This window comes from Salvelinus namaycush, chromosome 28, assembly GCF_016432855.1.
Source record: "Salvelinus namaycush isolate Seneca chromosome 28, SaNama_1.0, whole genome shotgun sequence".
NCBI classification, from domain to species: Eukaryota; Metazoa; Chordata; class Actinopteri; order Salmoniformes; family Salmonidae; genus Salvelinus; species Salvelinus namaycush.
Window position 1 is genome coordinate 19,631,637 of NC_052334.1, and position 22,350 is coordinate 19,653,986.

General features: G+C 44.1%; 1 protein-coding gene across 2 annotated transcripts in view; it reads right to left on the reverse strand.

Annotated features, from left to right (window-relative positions):
• Positions 1-3,004: 3,004 nt before the first annotated feature.
• Positions 3,005-22,350, reverse strand: part of brf1a (BRF1 RNA polymerase III transcription initiation factor subunit a) — a 54,515-nt gene continuing 35,169 nt past the window's right edge. The window contains exons 15-19 of one of the 2 annotated variants that reach the window (XM_038967449.1): positions 18,605-18,660; positions 17,395-17,663; positions 5,371-5,422; positions 3,521-3,671; positions 3,005-3,356 (exon numbers count right to left, since the gene is read on the reverse strand). In XM_038967449.1, coding sequence (XP_038823377.1) covers positions 3,325-3,356; positions 3,521-3,671; positions 5,371-5,422; positions 17,395-17,663; positions 18,605-18,660 — 560 coding nt within the window. In that variant the 3' untranslated portion in view covers positions 3,005-3,324. Of the gene's footprint in view, positions 3,357-3,520; positions 3,672-5,370; positions 5,437-17,394; positions 17,664-18,604; positions 18,661-22,350 lie in introns of those variants that run through there. The other variant, XM_038967450.1, reaches the window with a different exon arrangement.

The window sequence follows — 22,350 nt, forward strand, 5'->3', positions numbered from 1 at the left end:
CCCACTAGTCATTGGCGGTGTCTCTGGGAGCGGAGCCCCATAGGACTTAAGGCCCTGCCAACTCCCATTCTCGCTGAAGATCATTTTTCGGGAGGCTGTTTGTGGGGAAGCATCCCCTTATATAGGGACACCTGTACTCCTATTGGCTGCAGGTGTGTGCATAATTTCTCAGGCTGTTCGCTGCCTAGGCAGCAGGGTAATCCACTAGGAGCAGAGCTCCCCTATGGGGCTCCACTCCACTCATAGAACTGGAGTTACAAATCGATAGTTACCGGAGTTGTAAGTGCAGATATCCACTCTGCTGCTTGAGCATGCTGTTGGGGCACAGTCGATAGCGCTCTGGACTTCGGGCTAGAAGGCCGAGGGTTCGAGACCTGCTCCCTGCCTGTTTCCAGCAAAGTGTTTGCGTGAAACTTGATCAAATAGGGGAAAAAAACAACCATATGAATTTAAAAAACAATTACCTGAACTTCGGCTAATTCAGACCAAACTTCAGACCCTGACATATTTCGAAGCCTTTTACCAAACTTCGCAGCCTATTATTTTGAAAGCTGGTTTGCCCCTTAGGGCCACTAAGGGGAGTGGGTGATATTAATCCTAAACCTGTTTCACAAAAATTACTTGACAGGGCAGCCATTTTACATATCATAAAACAGTATATCAGATGAGGTCATAAAATTATACTGAAAAAAGCTGACAAATAGCCTACGCTCCAGGCTTTGATGGCTCTGGAGGAGTAAAATGTGATATCTACACACAATGGTGCCGTAAAGCCCCCATCTGAGTGGGAGGTTGGGTTCAGCTGTCAATGAAGAGAGAAGAGGATGACGTGCCTCTGAGGTGAGGTGTGGTAATGTTCTAACATGTCAGCCCAGCCCAGACAGACCCTCTGTGACAGCGTTTGATGTGCGGTGGCGAGGAGATCCAGACCTCTCCATAAAGTTAACTCTACACCTCTACCAAGGGTGATATCTGATAGCCTTGAAAACCAACACCACTATAAAAAGCACAGAAATGGAATAAGACACCTTACCTTCTCTTAACCTTGCTTTATCCAATTGGAGATGCTAGGTTGAGGATGCCTTTTAGCCAGCAGCTAAGTTACTGTAACATTTAACTTTGATGTCACAATTAGAGGAGAATGGTCACTAAACCCGGTTGTTTCATGTATTCATGTCAAAAGCAGTTCTAACACTTATATCAAGACACAACGAAAAGATGATAGTAGACAAATTAGAAAAGAGAATAAGAACAAACGTTTCTTGTTGGTAGGAGCTTTACTGAGACAGCCAATGCAAAACAAGTAACCTTCAACACAGACGGGTTAGTTGACGTCACGAAAACAATGCGCACACTTCAAAATGCGGCAGAAGTCTGTGTGTTGTGATTCTGGATGGCCAGATAACTAGCAACAATGACAAGAAACTACCATTTGGGGAAATGTCGGTGGCTTGTTCAGCTAGTTTTATTTCGTTCTCGATACCATGTCTTGTTTTTAGGTGTTTTCACTGATGTCACGTCTATGCTAATATGGCCAAAAATGTGCTAGCTAGCTAACCAACAACTGTAATGATGTAGTGCCCATTGTGCAAATGTATTTATGTTTTCAATAACACTGTAGACAAAATATAGTTTGTCAACAATCTAAGCCAACCTTGTTTTCCCCCATAGTTTTGCACGCGAGGGTTTTGTTGCTAATCAACCAACCCGTCTATATAGAGTAGCAGCAAAATGGAAGGAGAGGCTGTGAACATTAGCCACATCCTAACATCTTAAATACACGTGTCAACACAGTGAACAAACCAACAGTAATCCTCCTAGTCAACATTTTACAAATAAAATCATTAAAGCGCATTTAGAAAATAAATCCATAACGCAATGCCATTCATTTGGAATGGATAACATTGCATAGTTCATCATCAACAATTAATATATTTGGCAGCTTTATGTATAATTAATTAAAGCTGAGATGTGCGGTAGGCGCAACAAGCAATCCTGCATCATGGTAAAAAAATAAATAAATCGTAGTACATACTATGCTGTTCTATCGCACGTGCAATGATTTACGAATAGAAAAAAAGTGTTGTTTGAAGTAATGTCTTTGTTGTTGTAATACCTCAAACAGACGTGGCAGTATCACCGCTATGGATTCCAGCTTTAACACTTTAGTGATTATCCAGTCCAAAATAGTTTGCAGAATTCTCCATAAAACAAATAATGAGAAATCATACCACATTAAATAAATAGCAGCTGTTGAAAAAGAAACCCAAAACCAAATCAAAATGCTACCAGTTCAAATTGACCTAATCCTATAATACAGGTTTCAAGACTAAATGTCATTGGCTGAATGCAACTTCATCACCTCGATTAACATGAGCATTTCAACTGAAACATACTCCATATGATTTTACATATTCAAGGCATGATTATAGCAATACTTTGGCTTCAGACGCAAGCTCGCATACAGCTGCTTTCATACTTTGTTCATGTGTAGCCATGATTTTTGAAATACTGATTGGACTAATACCTGTCTGTTGTAACTGTTCCCAACACATTAGGTAGTGTACTTCACTTTCATGTAATTACAGACATACTTATCCATGATAGAGGGGGGGGGGGGGGGGTTAACAAGCTAAGGCAAAGACAACATACACTACCGTTCAAAAGTTTGGGGCCACTAAGAAATGTCCTTGTTTTTGAAAAGGAAAGCACATTTTTTGTCCATTAAAATAACATCAAATTAATCAGAAATACAGTGTAGACATTGTTAATGTTATAAATGACTATTGTAGCTGGAAACGGCAGATTTTTGTCATGGAATATCTACATAGGCGTACAGAGGCCCATTATCAGCAACCATCACTCCTGTGTTCCAATTGCACATTGTGTTAGCTAATCCAAGTTTATCATTTTAAAAGGCTAATTGATCATTAGAAAACAGTTTTGCAATTATGTTAGCACAGCTAAAAACTGTTGTTCTGATTAAAGAAGCAAGAAAAGGTGCTTTTCTTTCAAAAACAAGGACATTTCAAAGTGACCCCAAACTTTTGAATGGTAGTGTATACTTGAGTGACGTGAAATGTAGAATGAGACATTACGTTTAGTCTCTTTGTTCGATCCAGCTCAATACTACCCATAACCTCTTATCTAGATAAAGGAGATATCCTGAGAAGAAATGGCTCCTGTCATCATTTCCATCCTCTTCACCATTCTGTGAGCATGAAAGCTGTCGCCGCCATCTCAATCAATGAGTCAATCTCTCCAAATGGGACAGGGGGTTGGAGTAGCACAACGGTCCAGACAAACAGGCCAAACCCAGTAGTGCTAGAAACCATCATCATCATCACATCCATACTCTGGAGTAAAAGAAGACCGAATGATTACTCAACTGCTCTCAAAATACATGTTTTCAAACATATGTAGACACCCTGGTAGCCAGACAACCAATGCAAGAGGAGTTGGATAATGCCGATCAAGAGATCTGGCTACCAGGCTAGTTTGAAGTATCTATCTTACTGACCGTTGCCTCCCAGCAGCTCCATGGCACTGACGCAGGGCTCCTCCTCATCCTCCTCTTCCTCATCTGCCACATCGTCATAGACCACAGGCCCACTCTCGACCAGCACAGAGTGGGGCGACACCTCAGAGGCCATTGGTAGGGGGCTGGCTATCTAAGGAAACAATAAGGAAAAATCCACAAAATTTGTCCCCAACTGGTAATATGATTCTGCACACAGCCTGAAAGCCTGAATAGATGTTCAATACAGAGGTTATAGCTAGCCTGATCCCCCCCCCCACCCCCATCCGAGTCCTACTGCATGTGGGTATGGGCGGGGCAGGTGGGGGATCCACAATGTGACGGAGGCCCATTTCAGCTCCCTCTCCAGCAGCACATTTCAGCTCCCTCTCCTGCAGCATATTTCAGCTCCCTCTCCAGCAGCATGTTTAAGCTCCTGCTGGGCTCCATCTTCCCTCCCTCTCTCCATGGACACCCTGCTGGGTGGGCCCAGCCTCCCAGTGTGGAAAATGTCTCCTCATAATAGGAGCTGGAAGTCTCATTATCATCAAAAGGAGGGAGAAAAAATTATATAAATTATTCTCCAGACTAATTAGTGGGTGGGTGGCCACTGTGTGGTGAGGAAGGGTCTGAGTCCTGGGAAGGAGCTATGGGAGAGGCAGGGAGTGTTGAAAGACCCTTTCAAAGGGAATGAGAAGACATACTGATTCAACAATCTTGACCCCGGACAGTTTTAAAGGTGAGAGAACTGGGTGACCTTGGTGGAATCAGGTCAGTCATAACAGTGTGATGAGTCAGTGGTTCTCTGCCATAGCTTACACTGGGGGAAGGGCTTGACGAACTTGAATAGTCTCTTAGCTTTAAAGCCTGGAACAGTGAAATTAGGCTAGTCTCTATTCTATTGCAGAGGTTTATCACAGGAGCCTGCCAGTTTCTCTGAGCTTGACGTGTAAACAGACATTTATTGCCAAGACTGTCAGGCAGAAGCACTGCACTGGGCAACTCAGTGCCATTTACTCCTAGGACATTTGTTTTGGAAATACAAAGAGAACCAGAAAAACTGCCAGGCAACAGCAAAGCACACATCTCCTTTCTCTCTCCTGTGCTCCTTTTCCTCTCCTTATATAATATGAATTCCAAGCAAACCCGGCCCCAACCAATCAGAGAAGCCATTTGATGCCAGTTCCCAGGGGGTGGTGAGGGGTTGCTTAGTAACAAGCTTTGTTGACCCGGCCCCTCGTGGCAAATGTTTTCTTCCTGGTTGCTGTAGCCTGCACTGGGAGATTTCATTCATGGCTGCCAACACCACATGAGTGAGAGAGAGAGAGCAAAAGAAGGGAATGGAGCGAGACACAGCAGCAGAGGTATGAAGAGTGGGTGCAGGAGAAAGTGAGGCTCCCTCCTGTACGTTCCAGCCCACACCGCTTGAGTGCATGTGAACAACTCAGCGGGACATGGCCGCAGTCCTCTCCCATTAGTGAGCCTGCTGCCCCCCATCTGGTCCATAGGAGACTAAAGATCGCCTAATATTTGTTTTGTGCATGTTGCAAACTGCATTTTGAGATACTTGCATAACTTTATGAGCTGGGTTGTCTGTCCTAGTAGTAAATGTTTGCAAGCGCTCGTTACCATTTACCTAGCATCTGCTATGACAATTTCTTAGTACTTCTTAGCATTCTGGTAAGTGACTTTTTGACATTTATATATTTTTCAATAGCGCCCCATGTGTGCACTACCGTAATACCGTATATCCCGGGATGGCACAGACACGGTATGAAGGTATGGAAATCTGGATACCCTTAGCGATAGTAAAAGTGTGTGTGTAAGAGACAAAAGCATGTGTAACATCTTACCTGGTCTAGAGCCAGCTTCTTAGGGGGGTGTGCTGATATGAAGGGCCGTAACCTGAGAAACAAAAACTTTGAAGAATAGACCACATGGCTGCAATGAATGGCAGAGATAATCGTTGAGAAAAAGGACAAAGGCTGGAGCGAGACAGACAGACAGAGGGAGAGAGAGAGATATTCTAACAGACAAAACACAGAGAGAGATGCAGTTGAAGTTGGAAGTTTACATACACTTAGGTTGGAGTCATTAAAACTTGTTTTTCAACCACTCCACAAATTTCTTGTTAAACTATAGTTTTGGCAAGTCGGTTAGGACATCTACTTTGTGCATGACAAGTAATTTTTCCAACAATTGTTTACGGAGAGATTATTTCACTGTATCAAAATTCCAGTGGGTCAGAAGTATACATACACTAAATTGACTGTGCCTTTAAACAGCTTGGAAAAGTCCAGAAATTGATGTCATGGCTTTAGAAGCTTCTGATTGACATAATTTGAGTCAATTGGAGGTGTACCTGTGGATGTATTTCAAGGCCTACCTTCAAACTCAGTGCCTCTTTGCTTGACATCATGACAAAATCAAAAGAAATCACCCAAGACCTCAGAAAAGAAATTGTAGACCTCCACAAGTCTGGTTCATCCTTGGGAGCAATTTCCAAACGCCTGAAGGTACCACGTTCATCTGTACAAACAATAGTACGCAAGTATAAACACCATGGGACCACACAGCCATCATGCCGCTCAGGAAGGAAGTCCTGTTTCCTAGAGATTAACGTACTTTGGTGTGAAAAGTGCAAATCCATCAATGAACAACAGCAAAGGACCTTGTGAAGATGCTGGAGGAAACAGGTAAAAAAGTGGGGGCGGCAGGTAGCCTAGTGGTTAGAGCGTTGGACTTCTAACCGAAAGGTTGCAAGATCAAGTCCCCGAGCTCACAAGGTAAAAAATCTGTCGTTCTGCCCCTGAACAAGGCAGTTAACCCACTGTTCCGAGGCCGTCAGTGAAAATAAGACTTTGTTCTTAACTGACTTGCCTAGTTAAATAAAGATAAAATAGTATCTATATCCACAGTAACTGTTTGGCCATAATGACCATCATTATGTTTGGAGGAAAAAGGGAGAGGCTTGCAAGCCGAAGAACACCATCCAACCGTAAGCACGGGGGTGGCAGCATCATGTTGTGGGGGTGCTTTGCTGCAGGGGGGACTGGTGCACTTCACAAAATAGATGGCATCATGACAAAGGAAAATTATGTGGATATATTGAAGCAACATCAAGACATCAGTCAGGAAGTTAAAGCTTGATCGCAAATGGGTCTTCCAAATGGACAATGACCCCAAGCATACTTCCAAAGTTGTGGAAAAATGGCTTAAGGACAACACAGTCAAGGTATTGGAGTGGCCATCACAAAGCCCTGACCTCCAATCCTATAGAAAATCTGTGGGCAGAACTGAAAAAGCATGTGCGAGCAAGGAGGCCTACAAACCTGACTCAGTTACACTAGCTCTGTCAGGAGGAATGGGCCAAAATTCACCCAACTTATTGTGGGAAGCTTGTGGATGGCTACCCGAAACGTTTGACCCAAGTTAAACAATTTAAAGGCAATGCTACCAAATACTAATTGAGTGTATGTAAACTTCTGACCCCCTGGGAATGTGATGAAAGAAATAAAAGCAGAAATAAAGCAATCATTCTCTGTTATTATTCTGACATTTCACATTCTTAAAATAAAGTGGTAATCCTAACTGACCTAAAACAGGGAATTTTTACTAGGATTAAATGTCAGGAATTGTGAAAAACTGAGTTTAAATGTATTTGGCTAAGGTGTATGTAAACTTCCAACTTCAACTGTATATTCTAACAGACAGGCAGACACACAGACAGAAAAAATATAATTACTTAACACATTGGAAAGAATTAGGAAATAAACTATTTGGCCCTAAACCGAGAGTACACAGAGGCAGAATACCTGACCACCGTGACAAACCCAAAATTAAGCTTTGACTATGTACAGACTCCGTGACCACAGCCTTGCTATTGAGAGAGGCCGCCGTAGGCAGACCTGGCTCTCAAGACAGGCTATGTGCACACCGCCCACAAAATTGTGGAAACTGAGCTGCACTTCGTACACATTTCCCATTCCAATAAAGCCCTATGAATTGACTAGAATTCTAAGAGCGCAAGATGCTAACAGATAGAAGGGTGCCAACAGCAGCAGTAATTCCTGGGGAAGAATATCTCCAGTGGATGAAATTAGAATCTCTCCTGGAGGCTCTCTGCCCCCCCTGCCCGCCCACCCTGGTGAGACACACTCCCATGGGGGCTTACTGTAAGTGCCTTACTCACACTGATAAGAGTGGAGAGAGAGCACTTTTAATTAATCTGCTTTACAAGGAGGAGGGTGGAGGAGAGGGTGTGTGTGTTCACTGTTCAGCAAGCATGGCATCTTCACTCCCTTTGTCAGAGCTTATTAGAAAAGCATCCAGCAGCACCAGCCTATTCTGGGCTTAGTGGGGCTAGGCCACAGACCTTGTACTAGACAGGACTTGGTGAGCAGGGTTCCCCAATGGGTCCCTTTCACTTTAGTTTCCAATCACAAACACAGGATCTTAGAAGCACAAGCACATGCAGTTATACACAAGGTAATCTATTCACTGTTGTGAGATGGAAAATGCATTAGTTAAATTAGTAGTATGAGGAAGCTATGGTATAAATATATGGACAATAAATCAGGGCTTCAAACTACATTTTCCAGGCTGGGCCTGAAGTCTGAGGCAAAGTTCCTCCCTCCTCACAATCAAACTATGCATAAAGATAAACTAGCCATAAAAAACTGTGGTGCCCACTCGCTCGTTTCCAGTATACACAGACTTATTCTCCCAGATACTACTTTGGCAGGGCTGGCAGGGCTGGCTGAGCGCAGTCCATTCTCCATAAAGTGGATTCTGGGACAGACAGAGCAGAGCTTGGCAACGTGAGACACTGATAGGGCCAAAAGAAGCTCCACATGGCACTGACACCATTCATACTCTACTCTAGCATCTCACTACAACACACTCAAACAGAAACATCTCCCACACACCAAAATACCTGCTTGAGTAAGAACACAAACTCGTAGTGTATGAGGGTCCAATGTTTATGATTGTTTAGGCTAGAGGACCAGCCTTGTTTGTTACAAAACAGACATGGCATTTATGAAAGGGAGATCATGGGCTTTATGAAAGGGAGATCATGGGCTTTATGAAAGGGAGATAATGATGCGTGGCCCTGGGGAATTCTGACCTCTAAAGAGGATGTTGGAGACATATTGGGTCATATGTGGCCATTTTTTTGAAGTCATGTGTGGCCTGACATTGGCCCTGCGTTCCCATGTGCCTCTGGGTCTGGGCTAGATACACACACATCAGAGGGATGTGGTCGGGGCTCAGGATGGTGGCATTAGCCGGTAGAGTGACGGCATCTGTCTGACCATGCCCACCAGGGGGAGGATCACAGGCTGATCACACAGACAGGATCAAACTGCTACTACTGTACTACAGGTTCACTACTACCATCCTGGCTTGGAGTATGACAGGCTCAGTATAATCACAGACAGCCTGGGAGGATCACACACACACACTACTACCGCATTATTATCATACTAACAACACACTATAGGGACGCTACTATCACCCTGAGAAGGAGGATCACACAAAACACAGACAATGCGGTCAAAAAAGATGAGCAGACTGTCTGTCTCACACCAAAAGGCAGGCAATGTCAGAAATACCAAACAGTCCATGACGAAGGGTATACCGAAACGTCTGTACTTTTTAAATACAACATAAAAAACGATTTGATACTAGAATTTTTGTTGCTTTCGGTACATCCGTGGGACAAAATGTGTCCCACGGATCAAAAGTCTGTATCAGTGACAGTGAAGGTGATGTCCCCCTAATAATGCCGGCCCACACCGCCTACTCCACTTAGCTGGCACTGGGAGTCTGGGCTGCATCATGTTAGCTCCCCACTCATGCTATCACACTTGAATAATGCGACACGGCATGTAGAAATGTTGAAACCATTACTGTTGCAAAACAATGTAAAGTGTTCTAGCCTGTATGGACAACGCAAGAAGATACCGGTAGCTTCCAGCTTTATAGGCAAACTGTCCTTGCTAGATTACAGCTAAAGCTGACATCAGTTCACCTCCCTAGTACTTTGTTTGTGATATGCCAACCATAACATAATATGCTGATTTTAAAGATAATTTCCACCAAAACTTTATTAATTCACTTTATTGGCCTCTCACATTTCTCCCAAAGATGATTTATTGTCTCAAACAAGTAGGATCTATCTGCAGACAGTGTTAACTACATGCCTCGGCACTACACTACAATTCAGTTGATTGGACATTATATATTAGGTCTCACAGTTGGCAGTGGATGTCAGAGCGAAAAACAAGCCATGAGGTCAAAGGAATTGTCCGTAGAGCTCCGAGACAGAATTGTGTCGAGGCACAGATCTGGGGAAGGCTACCACACAATTTCTGCAGCATTGAAGGTCCAAGAACACAGTGGCCTCCATGATTCTTCCTAGAGCTGGCCTCCTGGCCAAACTGAGCAATCGGAGGAGAAGGGCCTTGGTCAGGGAGGTGACCAAGAGCCCGATGGTCACTCTAACAGAGCTCCAGAGTTCCTGTGGAGATAGGAGAAACTTCCAGAAGAACAACCATCTCTGCAGCACTCCACCAATCAGGCATTTATGGCAGAGAGGCCAGACGGAAGCCACTCCTCAGTAAATTGCACAACAGCCCACTAGGAGTTAGACAAAAGGAACCTAAAGGAATCTCAGACCATGAGAAACAAGATTCTCTGGTCTGATGATACCAGGATTGGACTCTTTGGCATGAATGCCAAGCGTCAGGTCTGGAGGAAACCTGGCACCATCCCTACGGTGAAGCATGGTGGTGGCAGCATGCTGTGGGGTGTTTTTCAGCGGCAGGGACTGGGAGACTAGTCAGGATCGAGGGAATGATGAACGGAGCAAAGTACAGAGAGATCCTTGATGAAAATCTGCTGCAGAGCACACAGGACCTCAGACTGGGGAAAAGGTTCACCTTCCAACAGGACAATTTAACCTTTTATTTAACTAGTCAGTTAAGAACAAATTCTTATTTACAATGACGGCCTAGGAACAATGGGCTAACTGCCTTGTTCAGGGGCAGAACGACAGATTCTTAACTTGTTAGCTCAGGGATTCGATCTAGCAACCTTTTTGGTTACTAGTCCAATGTTCTAACCAACAGGCTACCTGCCCAATGACCCTAAGCACACAGCCAGGACAACGCAGGAGTGGCTGAATGTCCTCGACTAGCCCAGCCAGAGCCCGGACTTGAACCCGACCTAACATTTCTGGAGAGACCTGAAAATAGCTGTGCAGCAACGCTCCCCATCCAACCTGACAGAGCTTGAGAGGATCTGCAGAGAAGAACAGGAGAAACACCCCAAATACAGGTGTGCCAAGCTTGTAGCATCATACCCAAGAAGAATCAAGGCTGTAATCACTGCCAAAGGTGCTTCAACAAAGTACTGAGTAAAGGGTCTGAATACTTACAGTACCAGTCAAAAGTTCAGACCCACCAACTTATTCCAAGATTGTTCTTTATTTTTATCATTTTCTACATTGTAGAATAGTGGAAACATCAAAACTATGAAATAACATATGGAATTATGTAGTAACCAAAAAAGGGTTAAACAAATCTAAATACACTGCTCAAAAAAATAAAGGGAACACTTACACACTATGTAATTCCAAGTCAATCACACTTCTGTGAAATCAAACTGTCCACTTAGGAAGCAACACTGATTGACAATAAATTTCACATGCTGTTGTGGAAATGGAATAGACAACAGGTGGAAATTATAGGCAATTAGCAAGACACCCCCAATAAAGGAGTGGTTCTGCAGGTGGTGACCACAGACCACTTCTCAGTTCCTATGCTTCCTGGCTGTTTTGGTCACTTTTGAATGCTGGCGGTGCTTTCACTCTAGTGGTAACATGAGACGGAGTCTACAACCCACACAAGTGGCTCAGGTAGTGCAGCTCATCCAGGATGGCACATCAATGCGAGCTGTGGCAAGAAGGTTTGCTGTGTCTGTCAGCGTAGTGTCCAGAGCATGGAGGCGCTACCAGGAGACAGGCCAGTACATCAGGAGACGTGGAGGAGGCTGTAGGAGGGCAACAACCCAGCAGCAGGACCGCTACCTCCGCCTTTGTGCAAGGAGCACAATGCCCAACGATTGAACAGAGCAGTAGCTGAGTCTCTCTGTCTGGATCAAGAGCCATTCTGTGACTTTGGCTAATGTGTTTTTTTTGCCGTGGGATTGTTTTGTTATTGAGTATCATGATACACAACCTGGTATCAAAGTCAAAATTCTGGTATCGTGACAACACTACTCATTATTGTGACACCACCTCAGCTAGAACAGTGAACGTGTTCTAAAAATCTACTTCTCCCTCGCAGAAGAAAACATGTCTGACGTCTCCTCTCTAATGAGGGCAGGGGTGGTGTAGGTGTGACAGAGATGCCTGCCCAGACCAGACCCGCTCCATCCTTCCTCCCATGGCATGTCCCCTCTCACACCTCATCCCCCATGAGCTCACACCTTGGACTGGAGTAAGCATGGACACAGCTCAGCTCATTTTGGGGAGACACACAGTAACACTGCTCTTTCATTAGGGAGCTGTAACACACCACCACCACCACACACCTCCATACTGTCAGATGTCAGTGACAAACTATACATAGCCTTTGAGAAAGCCCAGAGGACATCAACATTAGTCGTGGCTTCTAAACCTCCCAGAAAAATACATCTGTCTGGCTAAAATCTAAGGCTACAGATGTTCCATAAAAGCTTACATCAAAAGACAAACTACTTATCGACTTGTTGGTCCCCAGTGTGTCAATATTTCCATAGTAACAGTCTGTAGTTATTCTACATCCCAAATAAAACAGCTTCATTCTGATTAAGCAGTGATCACTTTTAAGCCTCACTAACTCAAAATATGCAAGCACTATCCTAGATCCTAGCTCCTCGTCCTGCAAGGGGACAGATCTTGCCTTAAAGTTCAGAGGTCAAACTGGTGTTCAAAATTGAGCCGGCTGCCAATGACGACCGCCTCCTAGGGAGCCCTTTCCCTCTGAACATAGATATCAGCAGTGGGGAGTGGCTCCTTGGACAGAGGAGATGTGACATGTATAAATCACCTCTCCAAAGACAATGGGACATATGAAGCACTCCTCTATTGGCGTGACACCCCCCCCTCCACCTCTCTAAAAAGGTCAGACAGGAGACACTTGGGGAGACTCCAACACTCTCCCACTTTCACTCCCCCTCAGTCTTTCCCCCACCACTGCTGTCCATCTCCGACTCTCTCTCTGTTAAACTATTAGTCTCTGCTGGGCTTAACACATTTCTAAATCAGCTTACTGCCAATGAGACTAAGCTGGAGCTGAAAAAGGGAATTGACGGAGAGCGTTTAGCCAGTGGCTGGCAACTGGTTAGAGCTGGGGGATGGCAACTATATAATTAGAAGAAAATCGTTAAAGCCAAGAGTGAAAGGAGCGAGACTAAAAGAGATGGAACCCTTCAGGATAATGTTAAGGTTACATTAAATCAGTAATATAACAAATTAAATGGGGAGATGATTACAGTAAATGAGAAACAAAGAGAAAGCATTTACCCTACATATGAAAGCATTTACCCTACATATGAAAGCATTTACCCTACATATGAAAGTATAATCTGAGATTTTTGTGTACGGCCCAGTACATCACTGGGGCCAAGCTTCCTGCCATCCATGACCTCTATACCAGGCGGTGTCAAAGTTATTTTCAACTTTTCCTTACGGTACTTGTCGACTATCGGTCTTGTGCCGGTATTTAGCCTTAGATGGAGTGTACCACGCGCTTTAGGGCTGCATTCCCAAACAACAAAGACACCAGCCACCCGTCAATGACTGTTCTCTCAGCTACCGCACAGCAAGCGGTACCGGAGTACCATGTCTAGGTCCAAAAGACTTCTGAACAGCTTCTACCCCCCCACCGTTTTTTAAAAATACTGCTGCTACTCGCCGTTTATCTATGCATAGTCACTTTACTTCTACCTACATGTACATATTTCCTCAATTACCTTGACTAACTTGTACCCCCGCACATTGACTCAGGACCGGTACCACCTGTATATAGCCTTGTTATTGTTATTTTATTGTTGCCCTTTTTTTTCTTCTTAACACTGCATTGTTGGTTAAGGGTTTGTAAGTAAGCATTTCACGGTAAGGTCTACACCGGTTGTATTCGGCGCATGTGACAAATAACATTTGATTCTGTCACTATGTGATGAGCACTTCACACCGGCAGAGGGTGAGAAACCAGCAGTAGTGAGAAAAGGATTTGGCTGGTGCCAACAGTCAGTCCTTCTCCTCTGGGATCTCCAGACAGACCACTCTGGTTCAGACACTTTTACTGTGTAGTATGCCTCGGCTCACAGAACTGAAATAATAATTGTCTGAGTACTTTGATACAAGATGGCTCCCTTTGTCACAAAAGCAGGTGCTAATACATGAGTGGTGAGTATAAAACAATGTATAGTGAGAAAGGCACTAAGTGCATCCGTCAGTCCATGTGTTACTACTCAAGAGAGACTACTTGACTGGTTCAGGCTGTGGAACAATGAACTATGACTAATATCAACTCTGCCCATCTCAATGGTTCCTGTGGTGCTTCTTGGGCTGTGGATGGATATACTGTGGAATGGAGTCCAAACGGCCCACTTTGGAGCTCTAGCCTGAAAAATTCCAACCTTCATTGGCCCATTAGTTGTGGTAAAGCGTTGGTAGAACAAAGGTTTGGCTGTAGACAACTGTTTGAAAATCGAGAAGAGAAAGCTACTGCTAGCGGAGCTGGATGTCCAACAGAGAAACATATGCAGTTTCCCAGCAGTCTATAGTCCTCCTGTCCAGCCCAACGTATGCCACACGTAGGATGGGATGCCCTCTGGTCTGTAGCATTGTAACGGATGGAGCCTGCCTGGCAGTGGCACCCAAAGAGTTGGTTCCTGTGAGAAGCAAATCAAGAGGCGTCCCATGGAAATACTTAGTGGTCAGTCAGTCAGGGGTTGCAGGGCAGTGGGGGAGATCAGAGAGAGGCCAGGGAAGGGCTGGAATCCAGAGGGAGATTATACTCTCCCAATAGAGCTGCTACTATTAGTAGAAAAACACTTCTTTAGAGTGGACTGAAAATAAAGTGAAGCATATTGGTCCATGTGGGGATGATCTGATGTCACTACTCTGCTGATGACACCTGCTCTGAGAGGCTGAATAGAAATGCAGAGAAAGTTGTTAATTCTTCACAGGCAGCAGAGAGAAAATCGATGGTCAAAAACTCTTGCCACAACCCTCTCCATCAGACCAGACTGTGGATCAGAGCTTCCACTAGAACTTTAGGGTTAGATTTACACTTCTGAAACCCAACACAGACCAAAACCATACAACCCCCCTCCCCTTGGTGAAATATGCAGTCAAGTAGTCCTCCCAAAAAAGTTGAATGGGGAAAAGGGCATTAAAAAGAGAGAAGAAAGAAAAACAGCTTTGAATGGGAACAGATTAAGGAGGGAGAAGAGGGAAGAAAAAAGCACTGGAGGGCAATTATCTGGGCTATTTCTGGAAGTGCTTTTCCATCCTCCAGTCGGAATGAAAGGAACAGGGAGGCCCTGTTTGGCAGCTGGCTGGAGAGGCATGGAGCAATATGGAGGGAGAGGGATGGAGGGATTGAAGGACTGGCGGGTGGGAGTCCTGTAAAGTACAGGCCTGTGACCGGGTGAAGGGCTGCGGAAAGGGGGCGCTCAGAGGCCTTCCCTGGAGGCCAGGCTGGCCATGACCGAGGATGGGAGACCCTGTATAAAGCAGGCTTGAGACTGTGCAGAGCCAGGGGCCGGTTCCTACAGGGGAGAACCTTTAAGTGGACTGTGGGGGAGCGGAGCAGAGCAGTGGGTGGAGGAAGGTGAGAAGGAGCACAATGCTTCAGTGTAGCAGTCAGTAAGGTCTGGAAGCAGGCAGCACAATGGACTTACTGTCAAGCCACCGCTCTCCTCCACTTTTCTAGTTCTCCCTGACTCACCTTTTAAATAACCACACAGCAACCTTTTCAGAGCTCCAGTAATGGTGTACTCGTCAAAAAACCAGTGAAGGGACTCTTTCTGCAGTCAATGGGCAAGTCATGTTTTCATTTGAATGTCACTATTTCTGAGGTACAATGTCAGCAAAGATGCCAAATTATCAACATAGTGATATAGAAAAAGTAACTGTGGATAAACCATGGTGTGACCCCATCCTGTGGTTAAAACAATTTTTGTTGAGCAAGCAGAACTAAAGTGCAAAGTTCAGATTTTTCTCAGCAAGTGGATGTGAGTCTTAAAAGCTACCTGCTAGCAAAAGCACTGTTCCATTCAGGAAAAACAAGTGTTGAAAGTGTACAATGAATGATTCAATAACCATAATGTACATGAATCATTTATTGACATGAATGCATTTTTTTATTTTTTATTTACGGGTGGACAATTGGAGGGAAAATTGTAATTCTTAAAAGGGGGAAAAGGTTCATCCATGAAGCCCTCTTCAACAGCAGAAAAAAAAACACGTAACTGGAGATGTCTTTAGTGTGTAGGCCTACAGTAAACGTCAGCTTTCTAAAGAAGTGCTAGGCTACTCTGACTGGTGCAACTACACTGAACAAAAATATAAAACGCAACATGCTATATTTCAACGATTCTACTGAGTTACAGTTCATAAAGGCCCAACCACTGAGGAGCCAGGCCCAGCCAATCAGAATGGGTTTTCCCCCACAAAAGGGCTTTATTACAGACAGAAATACAAATCAGCTGTCCGGGTTGCTGGTCTCAGATGATCCCGCAGGTGAAGAAGCAGGATGTGGATGTCCTGGGCTGGTTACATGTGATCTGCGGTTGTGAGGCCGGTTGGACGTACTGACAAATTCTCAAAAATGACGATGAGGTGGCTTATGGTAGAGAAATAAAGATTAAATTCTCTGGAAACAGCTCTTGACAAAGGAGAAATGCTCACTAACAAAGATGTAAACAAATTTGTGCACAACTTTTTTGAGAAATAAGCTTTTCGTGTGTATGGAATATTTCTGCAATCTTTTATTTCAGCTCATGAAAAATGGGTTGAGAGGGTTGTGCTGGTCGGATGGAGGGAGGAGCTGCAACCAGATGACTCCAGTAACACTTACTGCACTAGGAAGAGGGGGGGGGGGGGCTCCCCTGGATGTCACTAAAAGGCTGGCTCTAGGCTGAGCTGGGTCTAGGCTGAGTCTAAGACTTGTACACCTGCAAGAAGTTCCACCCAAATTTGATTTGCGTTTTTTGGGGGAGGTTTTTTTTTAGGGAAAGTTAGGAAACCAATTTCAGTAATACCAAGCAAACAGAAAAGTCAAACAACTCAAAACTGAAGAAACTGATTAACTTCAGAAGAAAGCCTCACAGTGGATCATAACATACTGAATGTGTGTGTGTTGAGAAAGCGGGAGAGAATGAGATCAAGCAAATCCTGGCAGAGAGAGAATGTAAATCTCAGGGAAGCACATGGGAGTGAGTGGCGGGCTGAGTGAGTCCACAGCCTTTCAGAAAAACAAAAAAAGGAACGCGAGCATCTGTCTGGTTGTCGCTGGTGATTATTCCAGGCTAGAGGAAAAGTGCAGCCTCATCATTATTGAGAAGAGCAGCAACATCGCTTCAACAGGCTGGGAAGTGTGCATGTTGCCCCTAGTGACAGACAGGAGGCTCGGAGAAGGACAAAAATACTGTTGCATCACTCACATTTCCATTCATCTCCCATTTATTCAACACTGCTGCCGTCAGTCAGTCTTGAAGCTTAATCAGCCAACATTGAATATATTGAACAATATATGACACTGAACAGCAGTGGTATTATTAGATAGACTGAGTCACCCTGTGGTTCCTGCTTCACCCACCTCTTGCCCAGGCTGCTGAGTGGTGTGCCCAGGCTCAGAGGGACATTGGTGGGTTTGCGGTATCGTCCAGTCAGCCTCTGGGCTCCAGGGGTGGCTCCTTTCGGAGACTCTGCTGTCTGGCGGGCTGGACTGGCGCATGGCTTGACATTCAGCTCCTTCAGGATATCGTAGTTGATCTTAGTGGAGATCTTCTTCTGCTCCAGCATCTTCTCTATGGCCTCGTCGGCTGTGCTGGCATGGATCGGAGCCCGCTTCTTGGAGCTCTTGGGCTGCAGGGCACATAGTGGGGTTTCAAATCACTCAGTATCCAGTCAAATGCAATTACTTATGCAAATTGGTGCTTTAGCTTAATGTACATTTGTAACTATACTTTGCACAACAAAGGGATGCTCTAGCTATGCGGCAGTATTATGGAAGGGGGCTGATTGTGAAGTTGGACAACATGGCATAAGGTGGTTGGATCAGTGCTGTCAAAGACTCCACACTCATTAGGTATCTATTGCGCTGCAGTTAATCCAGCTAGTTAAAACCAGAGAGCAGATGTTGGACCTAACAAGGAGCCTGGGCCTTGCCAAATACTGATGTGAAATGATAAACCCACTAAAGTGGAAGACATGCACACACATTGACACACCACAGCTTAGCATATATCCAGGCCACCCCAAGCTCACTGCTTCTTTATACCAGTGGTTCTCAACTGGTTTAGTCTCGGGACCCAAATTGAACCAGGTTGTCTGTCGTGATCCAATAATCATGTCACGATTTTTTGTTGTTGTCAAAATGCAATCTGGAAAATGTTTAATGCTATATTGACAGTAAATGCACCAATTATGTGACAAAAGGAACAACAGTCCCACCTTTTTCCATTGTCAATAATTCCACTTTGCCCATATTCTTGATGAAGAATGTTAAACTCACTGGTGTGAGACCAAAAAATAAATGTACCAAATCCACTAAAGGCACTGCTAATAATTCTAAATTGAGAACTGATTGAAAAAATAATAATTACATTCCAAAAAAGGTTAATTATCATTTACACACTTTCTACCTGATTTTAGTAGTTTAAGTTCAGACTGGTGTATTTTGACAAAAAATAAAGCATTTATTTGTATTATTCAGACACTCGCAACACATTCAAAACCTCCCAAGACCCAAATTTGGGTTGCAACCCACCAGTTGAGATTCGCTGCTTTAGATTGTCAGGATTTACCTTCTTGTCCTTGTAAATCCCCAGCTCCTTCTCTTTCACTATCCGCTCTTCCTTTTCTGAAAGTATAAATGGATTGGGGGAATTCAATTGGAAATATAGTTATTTGTAAAGAGTCCATACAAAACAGTTTATTACAATATGTGCCTGGTGTGTTGTGGCCATGATGCGAATTACAGTTAGCTCCCCCTAAATGCAACAAAAGTCAAACTTGGGGGGGGGGGGGGGGGGGGTAAGTCTCTAAATAAATGCTAATTTAACCATTCTTCTATTTGTTTAAAATGCAGTGGTAAATATGAAAATAAAAGCTTCCAATGAAATGAACATCCCCACCTCTGTCATGGTTTATTTCTATGTGGTGACGCTGAATTTTGACCTCAGCTGAGCTCCTTCATGCATAGATTTTTCTTTGCACTTCCTCATTTTCACCATGCGTTTCTGATCAAAATAGCCTTTATTCCAATGCATTTCAGTTATCATTGTTTGCTTTTGTCAGTCAGCTGTTCAGAGCGCACATTGCTTTGTTTTTCAGGTGCGTGCAGATACCGATGTTCTCCGTACCATCCGGGGCCAGAAGTAGGCCATTTATTTCGCATTATTATTGTCTATCAATATTTGTTTTCTTTCCTGGATCAGCTGACGGTCGACAATATCACTAGCCTAGAGCTAGACACCAATGTGCATCCAATAAGTATACGTTAATGACACTATGCCTATAGTTTCGGTTAGAAGCATTCGATTTTGCAATGACATAAGATTACATTGTCTGGGATTTTTGTGTGCCCATGACAACTGTTTTCACGGCGAAACAAATCCAATCTTAATGGTCACATACACGTGTTTAGCAGATGTTATTGGGGGTGTGCTTCTAGTTCCGACAGTGCAGCAATATCTAACAAGTAATATATAAACAATTTCACAACAAATACCTAATACACATCTAAGTAAATTAATGAAATCAAGAAAATATAAATATATGGATGAGCAATGTCAGAGCGGCATAGACTAAGATACAGTAGATAGTATAGAATACAGTATATACAGTTGAAGTCGGAAGTTTACATACACCTTAGCCAAATACATTTAAACTCAGTTGTTCACAATTCCTGACATTTAACCCTAGTAAAAATTCCCAGTCTTAGGACAGTTATTTCACATTCTTAAAATAAAGTGGTGAACCTGTCAGAATAATAATAATAGAGAGAATGATTTATTTAATCACATTCCCAGTGAGTCAGAAGTTTACATACACTCAATTAGTATTTGGTAGCGTTGCCTTTAAATTGTTTAACTTGAGTCAAACACGTCGTGTAGCCTTCCACAAGCTTCCCACAATAAGTTGGGTCAATTTTGGCCCATTCCTCCTGACAGAGCTGGTGTAACTGAGTCAGGTTTGTATGCCTCCTTGCTCGCACACGCTTTTTTAGTTCTGCCCACCAATTTTCAATAGGATTGGAGGTCAGGGCTTTGTGATGGCCACTCCAATACCTTGACTGTGTTGTCCTTAAGCCATTTTGCCACAACTTTGGAAGTATGCTTGGGGTCATTGTCGATTTGGAAGACCCATTTGCGACCAAGCTTTAACTTCCTGACTGATGTCTTGAGATGTTGCTTCAATATATCCACGTAATTTTCACCAAAGTGCACCAGTTCCTCCTGCAGCAAAGGACCCCCACAATATGATGCTGCCACCCCCGTGCTTCACAGTTGGGATGGTGTTCTTCGGCTTGCAAGCCTCCCCCTTTTCCCTCCAAACATAATGGTCATTACGGCCAAACAGTTCTATTTTTTTTTTTTTTCCATCAGACCAGAGAATATTTCTCCAAAAAGTACGATCTCTGTCCCCATGTGCAGTGGCAAACCGTAGTCTGGCTTTTTTTATTGCGGTTTTGGAGCAGTGGCTTCTTCCTTGCTGAGTGGCCTTTCAGGTTATGTCGATATAGGACTCATTTTACTGTGGATATAGATACTTTTGTACCCATTTCCTCCAGCATTTTCACAAGGTCCTTTGCTGTTGTTCTGGGATTGATTTGCACTTTTCACACCAAAGTACGTTCATCTCTAGGAGACAGAACACGTCTCCTTCCTGAGATGTATGACGGCTGCGTGGTCCCATGGTGTTTATACTTGCACACTATTGCTTGTACAGATGAACGTGGTACCTTCAGGCGTTTGGAAGATGTCCTAACCGACTTGCCAAAACTACAGTTTGTTAACAAGAAATTTGTGGAGTGGTTGAAAAACAAGTTAATGACTCCAATCTAAGTCTATGTAAACTTCCAACTTCAACTGTACATGTGAGATGAGTAATTCAAGATATGTAAACATTATTAAAGTGACTAGTGTTCCATTTATTAAAGTGGCCAATGATTTCAAGTCTGTGTAGGCAGCAGCCTCTCTGTGCTAGTGATGGCCATTTATCAGTCTGATGGCCCTGAGATAGAAGCTGTTTTTCAGTCTCTCGGTCCCAGCTTTGATGCACCTGTACTGACCTCTCCTTCTGGATGATAGCAGGGTGAACAGGCAGTGGCTCGGGTGGTTGTTGTCCTTGATGATCTTTTTGGCCTTCCTGTGACATTGGGTGCTGTAGGTGTCCTGGAGGGCAAGTAGTTTGCCCCCGGTGACGCGTTGTGTAGACCACACCACCCTCTGGAGAGCCCTGCGGTTGTAGGCGGTGCAGTTGCCGTACCAGGCGGTGATACAGCCCGACAGGATACTCTCAATTGTGCATCTGTAAAAGTTTGAGGGTTTTAGGCGACAAGCCAAATTTCTTCAGCCTCCTGAGGTTGAAGAGGCGCTGTTGTGCCTTCTTCACCACACTGTGTGGCTGGACCATTTCAGTTTGTCAGTGATATGTATGCAGAGAAACTTAAAACTGGCCACCTTCTCCACTGCTGTCCTGTTGCTGTGGATAGGGGGTGCGCCGCTGGTGTTAAGTCCACGATCATGTCCTTTGTTTTGTTGATGTTGAGTGAGGTTATTTTCCTGACACCACACTCCCAGAGCCCTCACCTCCTCATGTAAGCTGTCTCGTTGTTGTTGGTAATCAAGCCTACTACTGTGTCGTCTGCAAACTTTATGAGTGAGTTGGAGGCGTGAATGGCCATGCAGTCATGGGTGAACATGGAGTACAGGAGGGGGCTGAGCACGCAACTTTGTGGGGCCCCAGTGATGAGGATCAGCGAAGTGGAGATGTTGTTTCCTACCTTCACCACCTGGGGGCGGCCCTTCAGGAAGTCCACGACTCAGTTGCACAGAGCGGGGTTCAGAACCAGGGCCCAGAGCTTAATGATGAGCTTGGAGGGTATACTATGGTGTTGAATGCTAAGCTATAGTTAATGAACAGCATTCTTGCATAGGTATTCCTCTTGTCCAGATGGGATAGGGCAGTGTGAAGGCGATTGCATCGTATGTGGACCTATTGGGGTGGTAAGCAAATTGAAGTGGGTCTAGGTTGACAGGTAAGTTGGAGGTAATATGACCCTTGACTAGTCTCTCAAAGCACTTCATGATGACAGAAGCGAATGCTATGGGGAAATAGTAATTTAGTTCAGTTACCTTTGCATTCTTGGGTACAGGAACAATGGTGGCCATCAATTTCACATAATGAAAAGTTACGTTGACAGTTACACTTACAGCGCATTTTCCAAGATCTGTACAGGGTTTAAGTTCATTGTTCTAATTCAATTGTTAAATGCTTAATAATGACAAATAACTGTCATGTCATTGATGTCAGAAAAGGTAGTGTT